General features: G+C 52.9%; 6 protein-coding genes across 6 annotated transcripts; 2 read left to right on the top strand and 4 right to left on the bottom strand.

The window, feature by feature from the left end:
- Positions 1 to 887: 887 nt before the first annotated feature.
- Positions 888 to 2,651, top strand: A1O5_00240 (NADPH oxidase; the record flags this gene model as incomplete). Its single annotated transcript, XM_007740860.1, has 2 exons — positions 888 to 2,294; positions 2,373 to 2,651. 2 exons carry the CDS (start codon positions 888 to 890, stop codon positions 2,649 to 2,651), a joined length of 1,686 nt encoding a protein of 561 aa, XP_007739050.1.
- A 391-nt stretch (positions 2,652 to 3,042) lies between these two features.
- On the bottom strand, positions 3,043 to 4,885 carry A1O5_00239 (uncharacterized protein; the record flags this gene model as incomplete). Its single annotated transcript, XM_007740859.1, has 5 exons — positions 3,043 to 3,532; positions 3,597 to 3,768; positions 3,823 to 3,990; positions 4,042 to 4,644; positions 4,708 to 4,885. The coding sequence occupies 5 exons, from the start codon at positions 4,883 to 4,885 to the stop codon at positions 3,043 to 3,045; spliced, it is 1,611 nt and encodes a 536-aa protein (XP_007739049.1).
- A 473-nt stretch (positions 4,886 to 5,358) lies between these two features.
- On the bottom strand, positions 5,359 to 7,382 carry A1O5_00238 (uncharacterized protein; the record flags this gene model as incomplete). The annotated part of the gene is made up of 3 exons (XM_007740858.1): positions 5,359 to 5,938; positions 5,994 to 6,845; positions 6,901 to 7,382. The coding sequence occupies 3 exons, from the start codon at positions 7,380 to 7,382 to the stop codon at positions 5,359 to 5,361; spliced, it is 1,914 nt and encodes a 637-aa protein (XP_007739048.1).
- A 784-nt stretch (positions 7,383 to 8,166) lies between these two features.
- On the bottom strand, positions 8,167 to 9,830 carry A1O5_00237 (uncharacterized protein; the record flags this gene model as incomplete). Its single annotated transcript, XM_007740857.1, has 5 exons — positions 8,167 to 8,348; positions 8,476 to 8,527; positions 8,641 to 8,970; positions 9,061 to 9,464; positions 9,737 to 9,830. 5 exons carry the CDS (start codon positions 9,828 to 9,830, stop codon positions 8,167 to 8,169), a joined length of 1,062 nt encoding a protein of 353 aa, XP_007739047.1.
- A 965-nt stretch (positions 9,831 to 10,795) lies between these two features.
- A1O5_00236 (uncharacterized protein) lies at positions 10,796 to 11,568 on the bottom strand (the record flags this gene model as incomplete). The annotated part of the gene is made up of 3 exons (XM_007740856.1): positions 10,796 to 11,209; positions 11,263 to 11,339; positions 11,400 to 11,568. The coding sequence occupies 3 exons, from the start codon at positions 11,566 to 11,568 to the stop codon at positions 10,796 to 10,798; spliced, it is 660 nt and encodes a 219-aa protein (XP_007739046.1).
- A 1,140-nt stretch (positions 11,569 to 12,708) lies between these two features.
- A1O5_00235 (uncharacterized protein) lies at positions 12,709 to 13,383 on the top strand (the record flags this gene model as incomplete). Its single annotated transcript, XM_007740855.1, has 1 exon — positions 12,709 to 13,383. The coding sequence occupies one exon, from the start codon at positions 12,709 to 12,711 to the stop codon at positions 13,381 to 13,383; it is 675 nt and encodes a 224-aa protein (XP_007739045.1).
- Positions 13,384 to 14,494: the final 1,111 nt, after the last annotated feature.

Raw genomic sequence — 14,494 nt, 5'->3', positions numbered from 1 at the left:
CAGCCTTGTAATTCACGTGACTGAGCCTGCTCACTGCTCACCGCCGACTACTGCAATGTCAACGACCTTCATCTTCACACAGAACCAAACCGCCGACATGGGTCCCTTAAGCATTCAATTCTTTAAGCGTGGCTCGCCTAACATGGTGAGACTCAGAAATGGAGAGCCTTGAATAGCTAACACTTTGGCCAGGGACCCAGCTACTGGGTACTCGAAACGCGCTTCTCCTGGATCGCGCTGAGGCTCCGCTACAAGATACAAGATATCAGGCCACTCCCCGCCTCCTGTACGGCGGCTCTGTGTCAAATGGCTTCTTTCCCGCTGCTACACGCGCTCCGCTCTATTGCTTGTTTCTGCCAAAGCTCTCACCACCATTCCAGCTGCTCAGTCCACCTCCACCCCCGTCCCCAACCCCCGTCTCAGACCCATCCCTGAACGTGTATCAGATCGTCGTCGCTTGGCCAGAGGCAAGAACTTCATATGTCGCCATGACCCCTTATCACACCACTCTTGCTGCTTGTTCGCAGACCCAGCAACCAGCAAATATCCTTATAGACTTCTTGCCCTATCTGCCAATATGGACACTGATCAAGCCGCAGGCTCGGTCTGTACTCTCCCTCTCCGCGCCATCAACTTCGTCCGCTACTGCGCAGAATCTAATACGCCGCTGGTTCGGCCCTTCCTATTCTGTATCGTTCTTTTAACGCTCCAATTTGTTACGCAGAATCCAACAAACAGCCAAGACCACCGCTGGCTCGGTTCATAACTGTCCTCAACGCGTCGCCAACTTGCCACGCCAGAATCCGTCAAGTCTCCCCAGGGGCTCACTGAGAAGCTCAAACAATATCCAGCGACGTAAAACCCCATTTTTCTCGTCGTTCTCAATCATGTCGGAGCGAACGAGGTCAACCCCATTGATGAGGATGCTACTCTCAGGAGAGGTCAGTGGAGAGGAGCCTAGAGATTTGTCCCCCAAAGAGAGGTTCAACAGATGGATGGTCAACGAAGGATCTAGACGTCTATTCGTCGGCGTCTTTATCCTCGTGCACTGCATGTTGTACGGCTTTGGCTTCATGAACTATACACTGAAGGACAACCTCACCAAAGCCCGCGCCACCTATGGTTACGGCTATCCCATTGCTCGATCGGCGGCCCTCGTCCTCCACTTCGATGTCGCCTGCATCCTCCTGCCTGTCTGCCGAACTCTCATCTCCCTCGTTCGACAAACCCCCCTGAACGGAATCATTCCCTTTGACAAAAACATTACGTTTCACAAACTCGTGGGCTATTCAATTGTTTTCTTCACATGGGTTCACACCATCGCTCATTTACACAACGTCGCTCAGCTCTCCGCGAAAGGCCATGGAGGCTTCATCGGTTTCGTCAAGCTCAACTTCCTCACGGGTCCCGGCTGGACCGGCTACGTTTTGACAATCTCAGTCATGGCCATGTTTTTTACCGCGCTGGAGAAGCCTCGGCGGGCCAACTACGAACGTTTCTGGAATACCCACCATCTCTTTGTCATCTTCTTCATCATGTGGTCTATCCATGGAGCTTTCTGCATGATCCCAGCGGATAACAAGCCCTTCTGTTTTGGCAATGGTTCATTCTATCTATATTGGATGATAGGTGGCTTCACCTATCTGGTGGAGCGTATCCTGCGCGAAATCCGTGGCTATCAAAAGACTTATATAACCAAGGTGATTGAGCATCCCTCGAACGTGGTTGAGATCCGAATCAAGAAGGAGCACACCAAAACCCGCGCAGGCCAGTACATTTTCCTTTGTTGCCCAGAGATCTCACTCTGGCAATACCACCCGTTTACCCTTACCTCTGCGCCTGAAGAAGACTACCTCTCAGTGCATATCCGCATGGTTGGTGACTTCACTAAGACCCTCGGAAAAGTCCTCGGGTGCCAGGGTCTGAAAAGTATCGATGACAAGAAAGCCAATCGCTCTGAAGTTATGTCTACAATCTACGAAAGCGATACAAAGCTCACCAAAATCCTTCCGCGGTTGTACATTGACGGGCCCTTTGGCTCTGCCTCGGAAGATGTCTTCAAGTTTGAGACGGTGCTTTTGATCGGCGCGGGCATCGGCGTGACACCATTTGCCTCGATCCTGAAGTCTATCTGGTACCGCATGAGAGACATGAGATCCGATGCTCCAAAGACGCGATTGCGGAAGGTGTATTTCTTCTGGGTATGCCGAGATTTCGGGTCGCTTGAGTGGTTCAAATCTTTGCTCACAGCCATCGAGAGTGAGGACAAGAGCCATGCTATCGAAATTCATGCGGTATGTTTTTCCCCCTGCCGATTTCCTCCGTTTTCTTTTTCCTCCCTTGAGTCTTTTAGCTAACACGTTCGCAAATAGTACTTGACGGCTAAAATCACAGCTGCTCAGGCGTCCAACATCGTCCTGAATTCCGGGGACACGGATGCTATCACGGGTCTTCGGACACCAACGAATTACGGCCGTCCAAACTGGGACATGGTCTTTCGGGCTATCCGGAAGATCCATTGGCCGGGCGAGTGTGGTGTATTCTTTTGTGGGCCAAAGGGTCTGGGAGCCGAGCTGCACATCAAATGCAACATGTATACAGACCCTGGGGATAAAGGATATAGTTTTGTTTGGGGGAAGGAGAATTTTTAAACGCTTTGAGTGGATAAGATGGAGGAGAAAGGGCTGTAGAAATAGCAAAGGCGTCTTGAGGACTCGAGGAATTCGGATTCATCTCATTTCAGCCTCGGTCATTCCTCCCTTTCTGTCTGTCTACAATAACCTCGAACCTCAAGCATACCCATATCCCACCGTTGCTGTTACGCTGCAGCCTCAACCCCCCTTCTTCAAGGCGATGGTGACAGCGATACCAATCAGATCAGATCCAAATAGCTCATTTCATCAAGCATTATTTCATTTTTCATACAGCATATACACAATGCTCCAGTGCTCCATTTGTCGTTGGTCACCACACCACACGAGCCACACCTGATGGCTAGGTATTCTTGCACAGAAAACAATCTTGCAGTCATACGGTGGTCACCTATCTGTCCTGTCTGTCTGCTCGGCTCAAACTCCTCAGAACGGCGCCCAGATCTTTCGGAGGACCAGTACTACTGCTACCACTACCTCTGCCCGACCCTGACGCTGTTCCTATTCCTCGGGCCCTTCGTTTCCCATCTTTCTCGCGCTGTGTCAATTTCTCCGCGCAGATGGCTAATACCCTGCCGGCCACTTCGTCTGCCGCGGTGCGGTATTGCCCTATCGTGTGGATTCCGTCCGCAAACATGTCGACTGTCGGACCTATTGATTCCAAAACGCCGCCTAGGCGCCGTGATATTTGGTCCGAGGTCGTTACGGAGTTGTTGTTGGAAGCTATTACTGAGTCAAGTGCCGCTATGTCCGTATCGGAGAGAAGGGATCTGTCCAGTTCGTTTGCTTTCGATGGATTTGTCGGGACATCGAGGTCATGCAAGCTGGGGACGTTTGGTGGGCGCAGCAAATTCTCCAATGCCTCTTTTTCGAGTCGCAGACTGTCATTCATCACCGTCAGCCATGTTCCTACAACGGTTTTTTTTTAGCTTTTCAAAGTCTTACCATTTAATTTGCTCCTCCAACTCGGCAATCTTTTCAATGTTCTGCGTGTTCTTCGGGTTCGGCCGCTCTGGAAGTGGTTCCTTTGGCACGGGAACTTCTTCGCGGCCAAACCAGTCCGATAGATCAGATCTGTTTGCCAGCTCTTTCAACAACTCTTCTTCGATCACTCGAGCTAACGGAAGACTTAGCATACCATTGGGGCCTAGAGACTCTGCGTTTCACAAACCTGCTTGTCGTGCGCTGGCCTCTCCAAACCCAGTACCTACTGGTTTTTCATCAAGAGCACGCTCGGCACACCAAATGAGAAGCTGTTTCATCCGTCTTGGCTCTGGTAGACCCTCGCTTTCAATGTGCTTGTAATAGTCCGATACGTCCAGTTCTGGATGGGGCGAGGCTTGACGGAGAATTAGTGAACTGTAACCGAACTTATCTACCGGATTCTCACCACTGGAATTTCCTGATTCAATGAGCGAACTGGCCCTTCGCCCACGCATACCCAAACTGCTCCTCCTTTCACCCTTGCCGGCCTTTCCTTCGCGCATGGCCTTGTTCCGTTTGATGACCGGTGTATCCGCAAAAGGCAGCGCGATCTTCGTTGAAGCGTGGTTTTCTTGCAGAGTAGGAACAATTTCTTCCTGTTGATTGTCCTCGGCTTTCTCAGCAGGTGGCTTATCCAATTTCTTTTTAGGTGACGCTTTGGGAGCCGCTTCAGCATGGTATTCGCACTTCTTCAGTTCCTCCCTGCGCACGCTTTTCTTGACAGGACTTCCATTGTGTTCTTCGTTATCCTTTGATAGGCGTTTTGAGCGACGCGGCGGAGGATCTTCGTTTGGATTGGGCGTGGGAAATGAGATTCTATTCCTCCGCTGTTTGGGCTTCCGTCCTGTCTCTTCATTCTTCAGCATTTCGGTCCTGTCGGTCGTCGCCTGAGTTTTTGGCGCGTCATTTCGAGCTGGTAAGGTAGCATTCTCTTTCTCCGCTGATTTGATCTGAAGTTCCTTCTTTTTGACGCGTTTGAATTGGAACCCATCGTCCTCCTCGTCATAATCTAAGAGCGAATGTAAGTCCTCTTGTTTGCATTTGGCCTCTAGGCCTCTTGACAAAGACCTACCCATCTTTCTTTTCTTCTCATTGGAGGGTCTGGCTGCTGGCGCAGCCGCAGAATCCGAAGCGCCGACTCTTCTCTTCACACTTCCGTTGCTTTGTTCATAGGTTGCATACAATGTCGCGTCAGCCTTCTCTTGAATTCGCGCGCTTAGCCTTCGAGTCGGCCTTTGGATGGATGACATTGGAAGAGGGTGCAGCAGAGGACGCGCAATTAGCATTGTCATTTGAGCGTTGGTGGTGAGCGAGGAGAGCAGGATCCCGCGTTTGTGAGTGGAATCGGTCGCATGCGCACGCACGGAGTTGGCCTGTGTGTTAAAAGGTGTGAAACTTCATTATAACGATATCTCTGCTAAAGAGTGGTCAGATCGCGGCGCATTCGCAGAGGGGGGAGGCGTGGGAATTGGCGTCGAGCTGTGGTTGAAGCTGGTGTCCAGCGCTGGAACCACTTGCATCGCGGGCTTGTTGGATTGTTTACAGGTCGACGCCGAGCCCGCCAATCACAAGTCAGATGCCGCTTTTACACGCCAAGTCCGCTCCGCTCCACCGCCACCACTTCCATCCACCACTTTCATTCTTCAGTCCGCCCTTCGTCAGTCCCTGAACAAGATAGATTCCACAAATCCAGATCCCATATGTGCTACAGAAGAGATATCGGTCATTTCTCGGTATACAGCGTTGTCCATTCTTTCAGCAACCGATCGATTGCATCGGGTTCCCCTTCTGCAGCCCCCTCCTCCTTGCCCGTTCTATCCTCGACAGAAGACTCTACTTCGTCTTTTAAAGATCCGTCTGGTCCCGCCTCGGTGGGTGGACTTTCTGTTCTGTTCGTCGACACAGGAGCCGCTGCTGAACCCTCCCCCATTGTAGCAGGGGCTTGTGTGTCTTTGTCAGCATCTTCCGTTGAAAGAAGGTTCGTGGCCTCCTGTTGCGTTGATTCCACTTCCACGGCCGCCTCGGGTAGAGGAGCTGTTGTACACGATCTTCCTGCGCCTTCCAGGTCCGGGACTTGAGCCGTGCTCGTGGCTGGCAATGAAGGTGCGAGTCGACCTTTGACAAAGGAAAGAGGATTCAAGATGTCATCGAAGGTCGGGGATCTTGTAAGTGTAGGGCCAGTTGAGTCGAATCGTTGTAACACACCAGCATCACCGGCTCTCTCCTTGTTGAATTCAAGCACGGTATCTGGATTTTCAGACTCCTCCTCCACACCGAAGAATAGACCGGAGTTCTTTACCGTCCTGGGAGACTGCGTCAGCTTAACACTCACACCGGTGGAACATGGTGAAGACTCACTGTTGAATGGAATCTATCGCTGCTGTTGGAGAGGGCAGAGATTCCCAGACAGATGAATACCACGGCTTTCTAGTAGACCTGTTCCTAGATCCCGGTGCCGAAGCGTCCAAAGGCTCTGTCTTGCTCTCCGAAGCGCCAAATGTCACCGCGCGCTGGGAGGCTCTCTCGCGCATCACTGCCACTGCGACGGGGTCGATTACTTGAGCCTGAGCTCTACGTTGATTCTGGACTCTGTGGACGGCAGTCGAGCCCTCGTCCTCGATATTAATGCTCTCGAGCGCGCCGGCTGCAACACTGGCGTACATGTCTAGATCATCACTGGCGTTTGACTCGAGGTGAAATGGAGTATAGTTCTGCTCAGGCCAACCCTGCTGTTCTTTGCGAACAATGGACAGGACTGCCCACGGATTTGGCCTCCCTGGAGCGTATCGAGAATCGCCGAATTCTTTCTCCAATTCGATATGCATTCCCACCCGCCGGCTGTGACTAGCCACAGAACTTGACTGCTCGAATTGAAGCAATGCCCTTTCGATGTGCTCGAGGCACCCTCTGATGTTCGACTCAAATTCGGGGTGCGGAAGGGATATGTGTTGAGGGCTTGCAACGGTGACATCTTGGTTTGAAACCGTGCTCTTGGACAGCCCAGTGAACGGGCTGTCGGCAGAGGGTGCCTCCGGCGCACTTGCTCCTGAATCCGGGGATTGCGTTTGCTCGAGGATGACAGTCTCATCCTGGGGCCCGATGGTCTTGAGAAGATGCTGATACTTCCTTGTAGCTTCTTCGTTTGCTCGGAGCAGGTTTTCGAGCAGTGTCCTCTGATAGCCATTGTCGTCTTCGGACGACGTCTTCTTTCTAGATGCAAGTGAGACCTAAGATTCACGCAAATTTTCGAAGTCCGCAGACCTACTCAACTCTCAAATCTCTCGCATACGTCAAGACATTCAACATCAGCACGAGCGTGCTCTTGAGCCTCTCCAGATTCCCTTGCAGAACCTCCATCTTGGGCTGGAGGAACGGCCACTTGAGGCTATCCGTGGCAGACAAAGCCAGCTTGCCTCCTTCCTTCTTCAGCCCTTTCTTCGATGTACTCTCCACGGCTCCCGCGACAACGGCGTCAATATCCTTGAACACGCCCTCGCATTCCGCCACGACGCCTGTGGCCATCTTGACGGCCGAGACAGAGTACAACCTGGCCTGATCATCTTGTTTGAGATAGGTTCCGAGTTCCTCGAGGACAGAGGCCGTTAGCGACACGTCCCGGGCGATGTTTTTGACCTGGTCGGGGGCGGTGGCCACTGTCTCGGAGAACATGTCCAAGGTTATTGACAGCTTGATGCCCGCACCGGCGCTGTCGACGATGCTGCTAATCAGGCCGACTACTTCTGCCATGGCTGGTTTCGAAGACTTGGGTCCTGCGCTCCGCTTCTGGTATTCCTCGTCCTAGTCGAGGCCCGCACACAGCCAGAAATACGAGAAACCGCTAGACACAGACACTGGGATTCTGGGTTTGTATCATCAACAAGAACGCTTCTTTCCGATTATACAGTTATAAAAGGCACTTGAGAAGCGGTAAGTGTCTTGGATGTCAAAGACGACAAAACCAGGCTAATTCAAGCTGACTAAATAGTCACTTATTTCGGGGTCCGTGAACGACAAACGAGTCGCCCTTGAGGTAAGGCGTGCTGCATGAAGTTACGACGTAGTACATAGTAGGAGAACACCACGTGGAGGACACCACTCCGACTTGCTTTCTGTCGAGCTTGAACATCCCGGGGTACATACGGAATACGGCGTAGCTTGTTCAAATGTTCTTGCTTGACCAGCCGTGTTCCTTGGCGGGGTGGCTTGTAGAACTTGGGGTCCGATTATGGATTATGGTGCATACTGGGCGAGGCTGGAGCAGTCCAGGGGATGATGGTCTCGACCACCACTAGGTACCAAAAGAGATCAAGAGGCAGAACCAGGGAAGTTGGCCAGAATGCGTAATTCTTTTTTTTTTTATATCCCCCCAAAAAGCTTCTTGATCCGGATAATGGACAGGGCTTTCATCGCAATTTACTAGTATATGACGCCTCTTTGCACCACAGAGATCCAGCACCTACAGCAAGGCACATTGCTATACCCACGTGTGTCCTTCTGTTTCACGACATTCTTCTGTGCCTCTGGTGGCATTCTACGCTCTACAATCGACCAAGATCTTGACGTGCTTGTCCTTCTCCTCGATCAACGGCCTGAACCCGTCCTGCGCCACCCGGTCGATCTTGATCTTGCCCGTGATCATCCTCTCGGGTTCCAGGGAGTGGTCGTCGAGGGCCTTGATGACGCCCGCGAAGTCGGATTGGAGGTAGCCAAGGACTTCGGGAGAGCGAGAATGTCAGCACATACCTGACGTGGATGTCTCGTTGAGAGGGCGTGAAAAGGCGCTCATTCTTCTTCATGGCGGGAGAAGCAGCAGCACGGAAAGAGAGTTGACAGGACTTACTTGCAAAGTATTTCTTCTCCCCGAATACAAGAGTGTTCGGTTGGAATGGTACCTGTTAATGAGCCGTCAGCGGTGCCAACTCGTGCCTCGTTCCTCTCCCTCTCCACCACTCTCAATCTGCCACTAACTATTGTTTCCAATGCCAAAAGGAGGGCGATAACATACCTCTTTCTCCCAGATGGCCAAGTTCACAATCGTCCCCCGTGCCCTCACCGCCAACGCCGCGTCTCTCAAACTGGCCGGAACTCCCGCCGCGTCCAGTGCAACATGCGGTCCCTGGCCCCCAGTGATCTCTTTACTTCTCTTCACCACGTCCTCGGTCCTAGGGTCGATCAGATGTGTAGCACCAAACGCCTTGGCGAAGTTCTGGCGCTCCTTTGCGACCTCGGCGACAATGATGGTACCGGCACCGCGAGCCTTCAGGCATTGGATCACCCCAAGTCCGATGGGACCGGCACCCATTACGAGGGCACTGTCACCTTTCTTCAGCGGGTACTAAAAGTCTTGCATCAGCGTAGAAATATCCACAACGTCACAAACCCCCTCGTAACTCTTTCCCGTTCAATGGTGTCCTCAAGAACCTACCTGGTCCACTGCATGCCAGGCCACGGCCAACGGCTCCACCAATGCACCCACGTCCAAGCCTACATGGTCCGGCAGCTTGAACACAAACTGTGCGTCGACACAGACATAATCACTCATTCCACCGCCACCGCCGCTCAACCCCACAAATCCCGCGGAGTCGCAGCAGTTGATGTAGCCGTCGTTGCACGGCCCGCAGTGGAAGCAGGCGAGGGTGGGTTGCACAGCGACCTTGTCCCCCACCTTGAGGGTTTGACCTTGGAAATTGGGATGGGAGGCGGCGAGGCGCCCAATCTCCACGATTTGCCCCGAGAATTCGTGGCCGATGGGGATTGGCATCGACTCCTTTGTGATTGGGTGAGGGGAGCCGGGTTGTGGGATGAATGTCGGCGACGAATATTCGTGTACTGTAGAAAAGGTCAGCCTAAGTAGTTCATGGTTCTCCGAGACATGGTTGTTTGCGACGCCTGAGTAGAAGTGTTCTCGAGATCACGAACATGGGACGCATAGAAGAAAGGTCACGAAACCTACAATCTGTCCCGCAAATCCCACAAAAGGCAGCTAATGCGTTCCATCTCAACTTGTCAGCTCGGCCGTCCAAAGCTCACTCACAACGACAAAAGGATGCCTCATTCATGACAGCCGATGACCTGCCCCCCGGGCTTCAGACTCAACTCACGCTTGACCTTGATCTGGTTCTCTCCGCATTCTGGTTCGGGGATGTCGTTGTCGACGCGGAGGTCTTTGACGCCGTGGTAGCGGAGGGCGCGCATCGTGCTTGATCTGTTGATCGTTTTGGTTTCAGTTTGAAGCTGCGCCGGGGCTACGAGAACGAAGTTTGAAGCGCTGCTCGGTGGGTTTATACTCAACCTGGCAATGATGAAAAGGGAAAACGAGATGGTCAGTACATAAGCAGAGGTAGGCGGAATGTATATACTCCCGCTTCATTGATATTTGCGGGGAAGGAAGCCATATGGGAAATCATACACAAGTAGTGGTGCCATCTCCATCCTGTGCGGGCGGAATCAAGCATCAGCAAGCACGGTCTAACGGATCAGCGACCACAGCCTCGCAAACATGAGACACTGTGAGGGGAAAAGCTGGGCGAAGCATACGGAAAGCATACCGAAGTTCGAGCTTCCGCCACAGCTACATACATGTACAAGCCACATGTTTATCTCGGCGGCTGCTGGAATTGTCTCCGCAAGGCTCCGCAAGGCTCGCATCTGAGAAAAGTGGGAACAATGACGAGCAATACGAGGATCGTTAATGAAGATCTGGGAAGGGGAAACAGGAACAGCTCTCTTTAACGTCTCACCCGTCGTCGGCATTAATTAAAAGCACCCTTATCTGCTTTTTGATTTCTGTACGATAGTATATTATCTCCGCCCCAAGCCCCAAAAGCTGAAGCCGACAAACGCGCTCGCTAAATAAAGGATTGAAAGTGCTGTTGGCCACAAGCCGACACGCTCAAAAACATAAATCGTCATTGCTCACTCAGGATATCGTCATTCCACTCCGTTGACCGTTCTGACTATGATTCCAAACCAAGTCATGCCTCCATCATCCATGAACCTGAAACTGTCGCCGATATTTCTTTTCGTCTTAACCATAACGCTTTTCCCGTTTTCCAGTGCCCTGAGACAAAAACTTCTCTGTCCAAGTATTAAAGCATTGGGACGAATCGAAGGCACCTGATGTTCGTAGCTCGAAATTGCAAGTAGACGCCAGTCTAGGCCTAGACCAATAGCTTGAAGACGGCGATTAGAACAGCGGCAAAGGCACCAGTGGCCACCTGCTGAGGGAGGGCAATCGCAGCACCACCGGTAGCAGAGGCACTGGATCCGGTGGCGGAAGCAGAGCTGGTGCCAGACCCGGCAGCGGAAGCGGATTGCGACGACGCAGGAGCAGAGGTGGAGGATGCCGAAGGAGCAGAGGCAGCAGACGTCTGGGCAATGGCTTCGGCAGTCGCATTACGGGTCCCACATTGCTCATTCGCGCTGCACGTTGCCTGTCCTTGGGCATCATTGGGGTGGTTGTCGACGCACTGGATGTAGGTTTCTTGACAGATGTAGAACGGAAGAGTCTCGATGAAGGCAGTGCAATCAGGTACGGTGCCGTTGGCGCAAACGCAGGTGTAAGTGAAGCTGTTCTGAAGGAGATATTAGCTGTCCATCGTCGTGAGAAGACCAGATTTTGCCATACCTGATCACACTGGTTTTGCGAAGCAGCACCACCACAAATCTGGGGGCAAGTGTTCAGCTGGGCATGGCACCAGTTAACTGTACTCTCAATCAGTATGTGGGCCCAGGACACTCAGACTGGGGCTTTTCCCCTCTTACAGGCAGTCGTAGAATCAATGCCAGCAGGGTTGAAGGCCGCAGTGGCGACGGGAGGCATGACCTGCGACTCGGTGGTTGAGGCTGCGACCGAGGACGCACTCGAGGTGACAATGGTCTGCGCATGGCCGAGAGCAGCCAGAGACGCTACAAGGAGGATTTGGTACTGCATGGTGAAGGTTGGACTCTTCTGTCAAATGCAGAGTCAATCGATGCTCAAAGTACTACGTTGGTAGAGGTGGACTGAAGGATGGATGGAGTAGAGTATGCGGGAAAAGAGACGGGGAGAGAGAGCTGTGAGAGTAGAGTGAGAAGCTGTGGGCTGTGACTCGCGAGGGAAGGAGGAGGCGGACGGCAGGATTCACACACTGCTGTGCATAGCAGACGGCGGAAAGAAGGATCCGGTACCTGGATTCCTGGGGTAAGAGCTCACCTTTATGAGTTTGCGAGGCTGGTAACAACAACGAGGAATCTCTTGAGCTTGAGGATGCTTTCCCGTTGCTATGGGACTGAAGGGCGACTGAGATAGAGGCTGGGAGAGGGTGCGGTGGCTTTTTTTATTCCATTGCGCGGTCATGGACATTGACCTGCTACTGGGTACCCAGTCCTGTTGCTTAGCTCCAAAAAGGGCCGGTATCATGTCCATGACCATGCCGCTATCTTGTCACCCACTTGGCTGGATTGAGGCCTAGCTGGCAGCTAGGGGCACTTGGGGCTGCCTGCACGGCACCATCAGGAACCTATTAACCCCAAAGCGACTGGTGGGTGACTGGGGGCTCGCATGCTCGGGCCAGCCCATTCGTCACTCTGCTGCAATTCTAAAACACATTAAGGCCCGCGCCAATCACCAGGGCAGCGCATGCCCGGCGACCCTCACCTACCCTTACCTGCCCTCACCCAACCCTGGCACCCGCCTCCACTGCGGACAATCTTGCAGCAGGCTTGGGAACCCACGGAAACCCCCAAGCAGCCCCTTAGTGGCGCCCACACCCAAACAGTTCTAGGCGTCGGACACCTCGAGTAGGGAGATCCGCCCGCCCAACATCCCACCATTCACGACTCAAGACGCAGTTGCCCGTATCTCTCTGGTCATCGAAGCCTCACTGGCCCAGCGCAATGGCTACTGTAACCGACCAAACCGAGGCACGAGCTCGGACCCCATGTTCCGTATCCATGGACTTGGAGAAGACAAAAAGAGACCCAAAAAAGGTATACTGCTACAACTGCATCCTGCACTCTGCCGCCTTCCTGCCTCTGCTCTGTCGATTGGGATAATGTGTGACAGGTACAGGTAGCACACCCCGCGGTCGTCATGGCTCCCCAAACCGAAGAGATGGACTTCATGTCCAAGTTCATCACCACCCACCGCGTCCCCGAAGATGCCCGGCGACACTTCGCATCCGTTGAATGGACCAACAAACACCTGTCCAATCCTCTCTACAAAGCCATTCCTACCTTTTCGCGCGTCCTCAAGGACTCCGGCGAAGACTACTTTTTCTCTCGCACCGTCAGCTCGCCCTCAACCATCCCTCATCTCGTCACGCTGCAGTTGAAGGACTTCCCCAAGTGTCCAGAAACACCCAAAGGACAATTAAAACTGAGAACAACCCACAATGAAGTCACTCAGGTGCCCGCGAACCCTGACTGCATCATGCTCTTGCAGCTCGGTCGCCCCGGGCTAGATGGTCATCCCTCAGTTATCCACGGCGGCATGGCCTGCGCCATTCTCGATGAAATGATGGGGCTTTGTGTGATGCTGCACCACCAGCACATCTCGGGCCCTCGGGATTCTCTTTTTACCGTCAGTCTGAATGTCACTTACCGCGCTCCCGTACCGACCCCGGGCGATGTGCTCGTCAGGTGTTGGCTCGTGGGAAGAGAAGGTCGCAAATGGCTGTCGCGGGGTCAAATAGTAGACAAGGACGGCAAGGTCATGACTGAGGCCGAAGGGATGTGGGTTCTGGCAAAGAGACAGGAAAAGTTATAACATACCCATGGCTGGTGCAATCATAACTCCCCTTATCGAGCTCGGCTAGCTCCTCATCGCGCTCATTCCTTCACGTCCGGTCTGATCATCCGCCACACCCCGCTATCAGCCATCTGTTATCGCTGGCGAAATTGGGAAGGTCGGCTCGGGAAATTATGGAGAGGCAGTGTGGATCCACGCCACCAGATAGAGGCGCACAACACTTTCTCGCAGATGATATAGAAGGGGTCTGCCGAAGCAAGAAGGCTGGTGCGCGCCAAGGGTAGATACACTCAAGGATGGGGTCGAAAGGCGAGAGATATATAGACACCAGTGATAGATCTCGACACATATAGAATAGAAAGATTTCAGTGGTGGACACCGCAATGGCGCCATGGGTTCCGAGTTGCGTTGGCCCTAGGATGTCGCATTGTTTTTCCATTTCATTTCATCAAGCATAGCTCTAATCACGTTTTTCCAATCAATGCTGCCTCATCAGGCCGCCCAGATGTGGCTCAGACCAGGCGAGGTGACGTTGGGATCCCCCCCTCCCAGGCAATTGAAAGCCGTCGTGTCGTTGGAAATCAGATTGAGACTGGAGAGCTCAATTGGAAGATTTCGAGCAATTTGAGGAAGCCTGCTTAACCGGCGCAGAATGTCTAGCTGAAGCCGGGAGGAGGTAACTAATCTCGACTAGAGTCAGCGGAGGGTCTGAAGCCGAGCCTGGCAGGAAGAGCTCCCTGAGTCCGTCGCTCAATAGACGCTAGTGAGGCAGAGCAATGGACGACTTATGGCTCTGATCCTGTGCTGCCCCGTAATATTGATAACATTGTATTGCGAGGGACGTTTGCCCAAGCACTGCGCCTGGAAGACGTCTGTTAATGCAGTTTTCCGAAGCGCATTCATGGCAGCGTCTGTAGTGACCAGAGGAGGGGCTAGCGTCTCCGGTGAGAGCTGAACAACGCAGCAACAAGGGGATTTGCAAGAAGAGATTCTAAAGAGAGAGGAAGGGGAATGTGTTCGATTCATATACCTTTATTGATTAGAAACATACGTCTGTGTCACACTGGCGTTTCGCGTCGATGAGAATTTGCCTTGCAGCCTGCATTTCTTCAGGAACACGATCAGGAAG

Source organism: Cladophialophora psammophila (genome assembly GCF_000585535.1).
Source record: "Cladophialophora psammophila CBS 110553 chromosome Unknown aczJe-supercont1.1, whole genome shotgun sequence".
Classification (NCBI taxonomy): Eukaryota; Fungi; Ascomycota; class Eurotiomycetes; order Chaetothyriales; family Herpotrichiellaceae; genus Cladophialophora; species Cladophialophora psammophila.
Note: the sequence above shows the minus strand (reverse complement) of the source record. Positions and strands in the feature narration are given on the sequence as shown.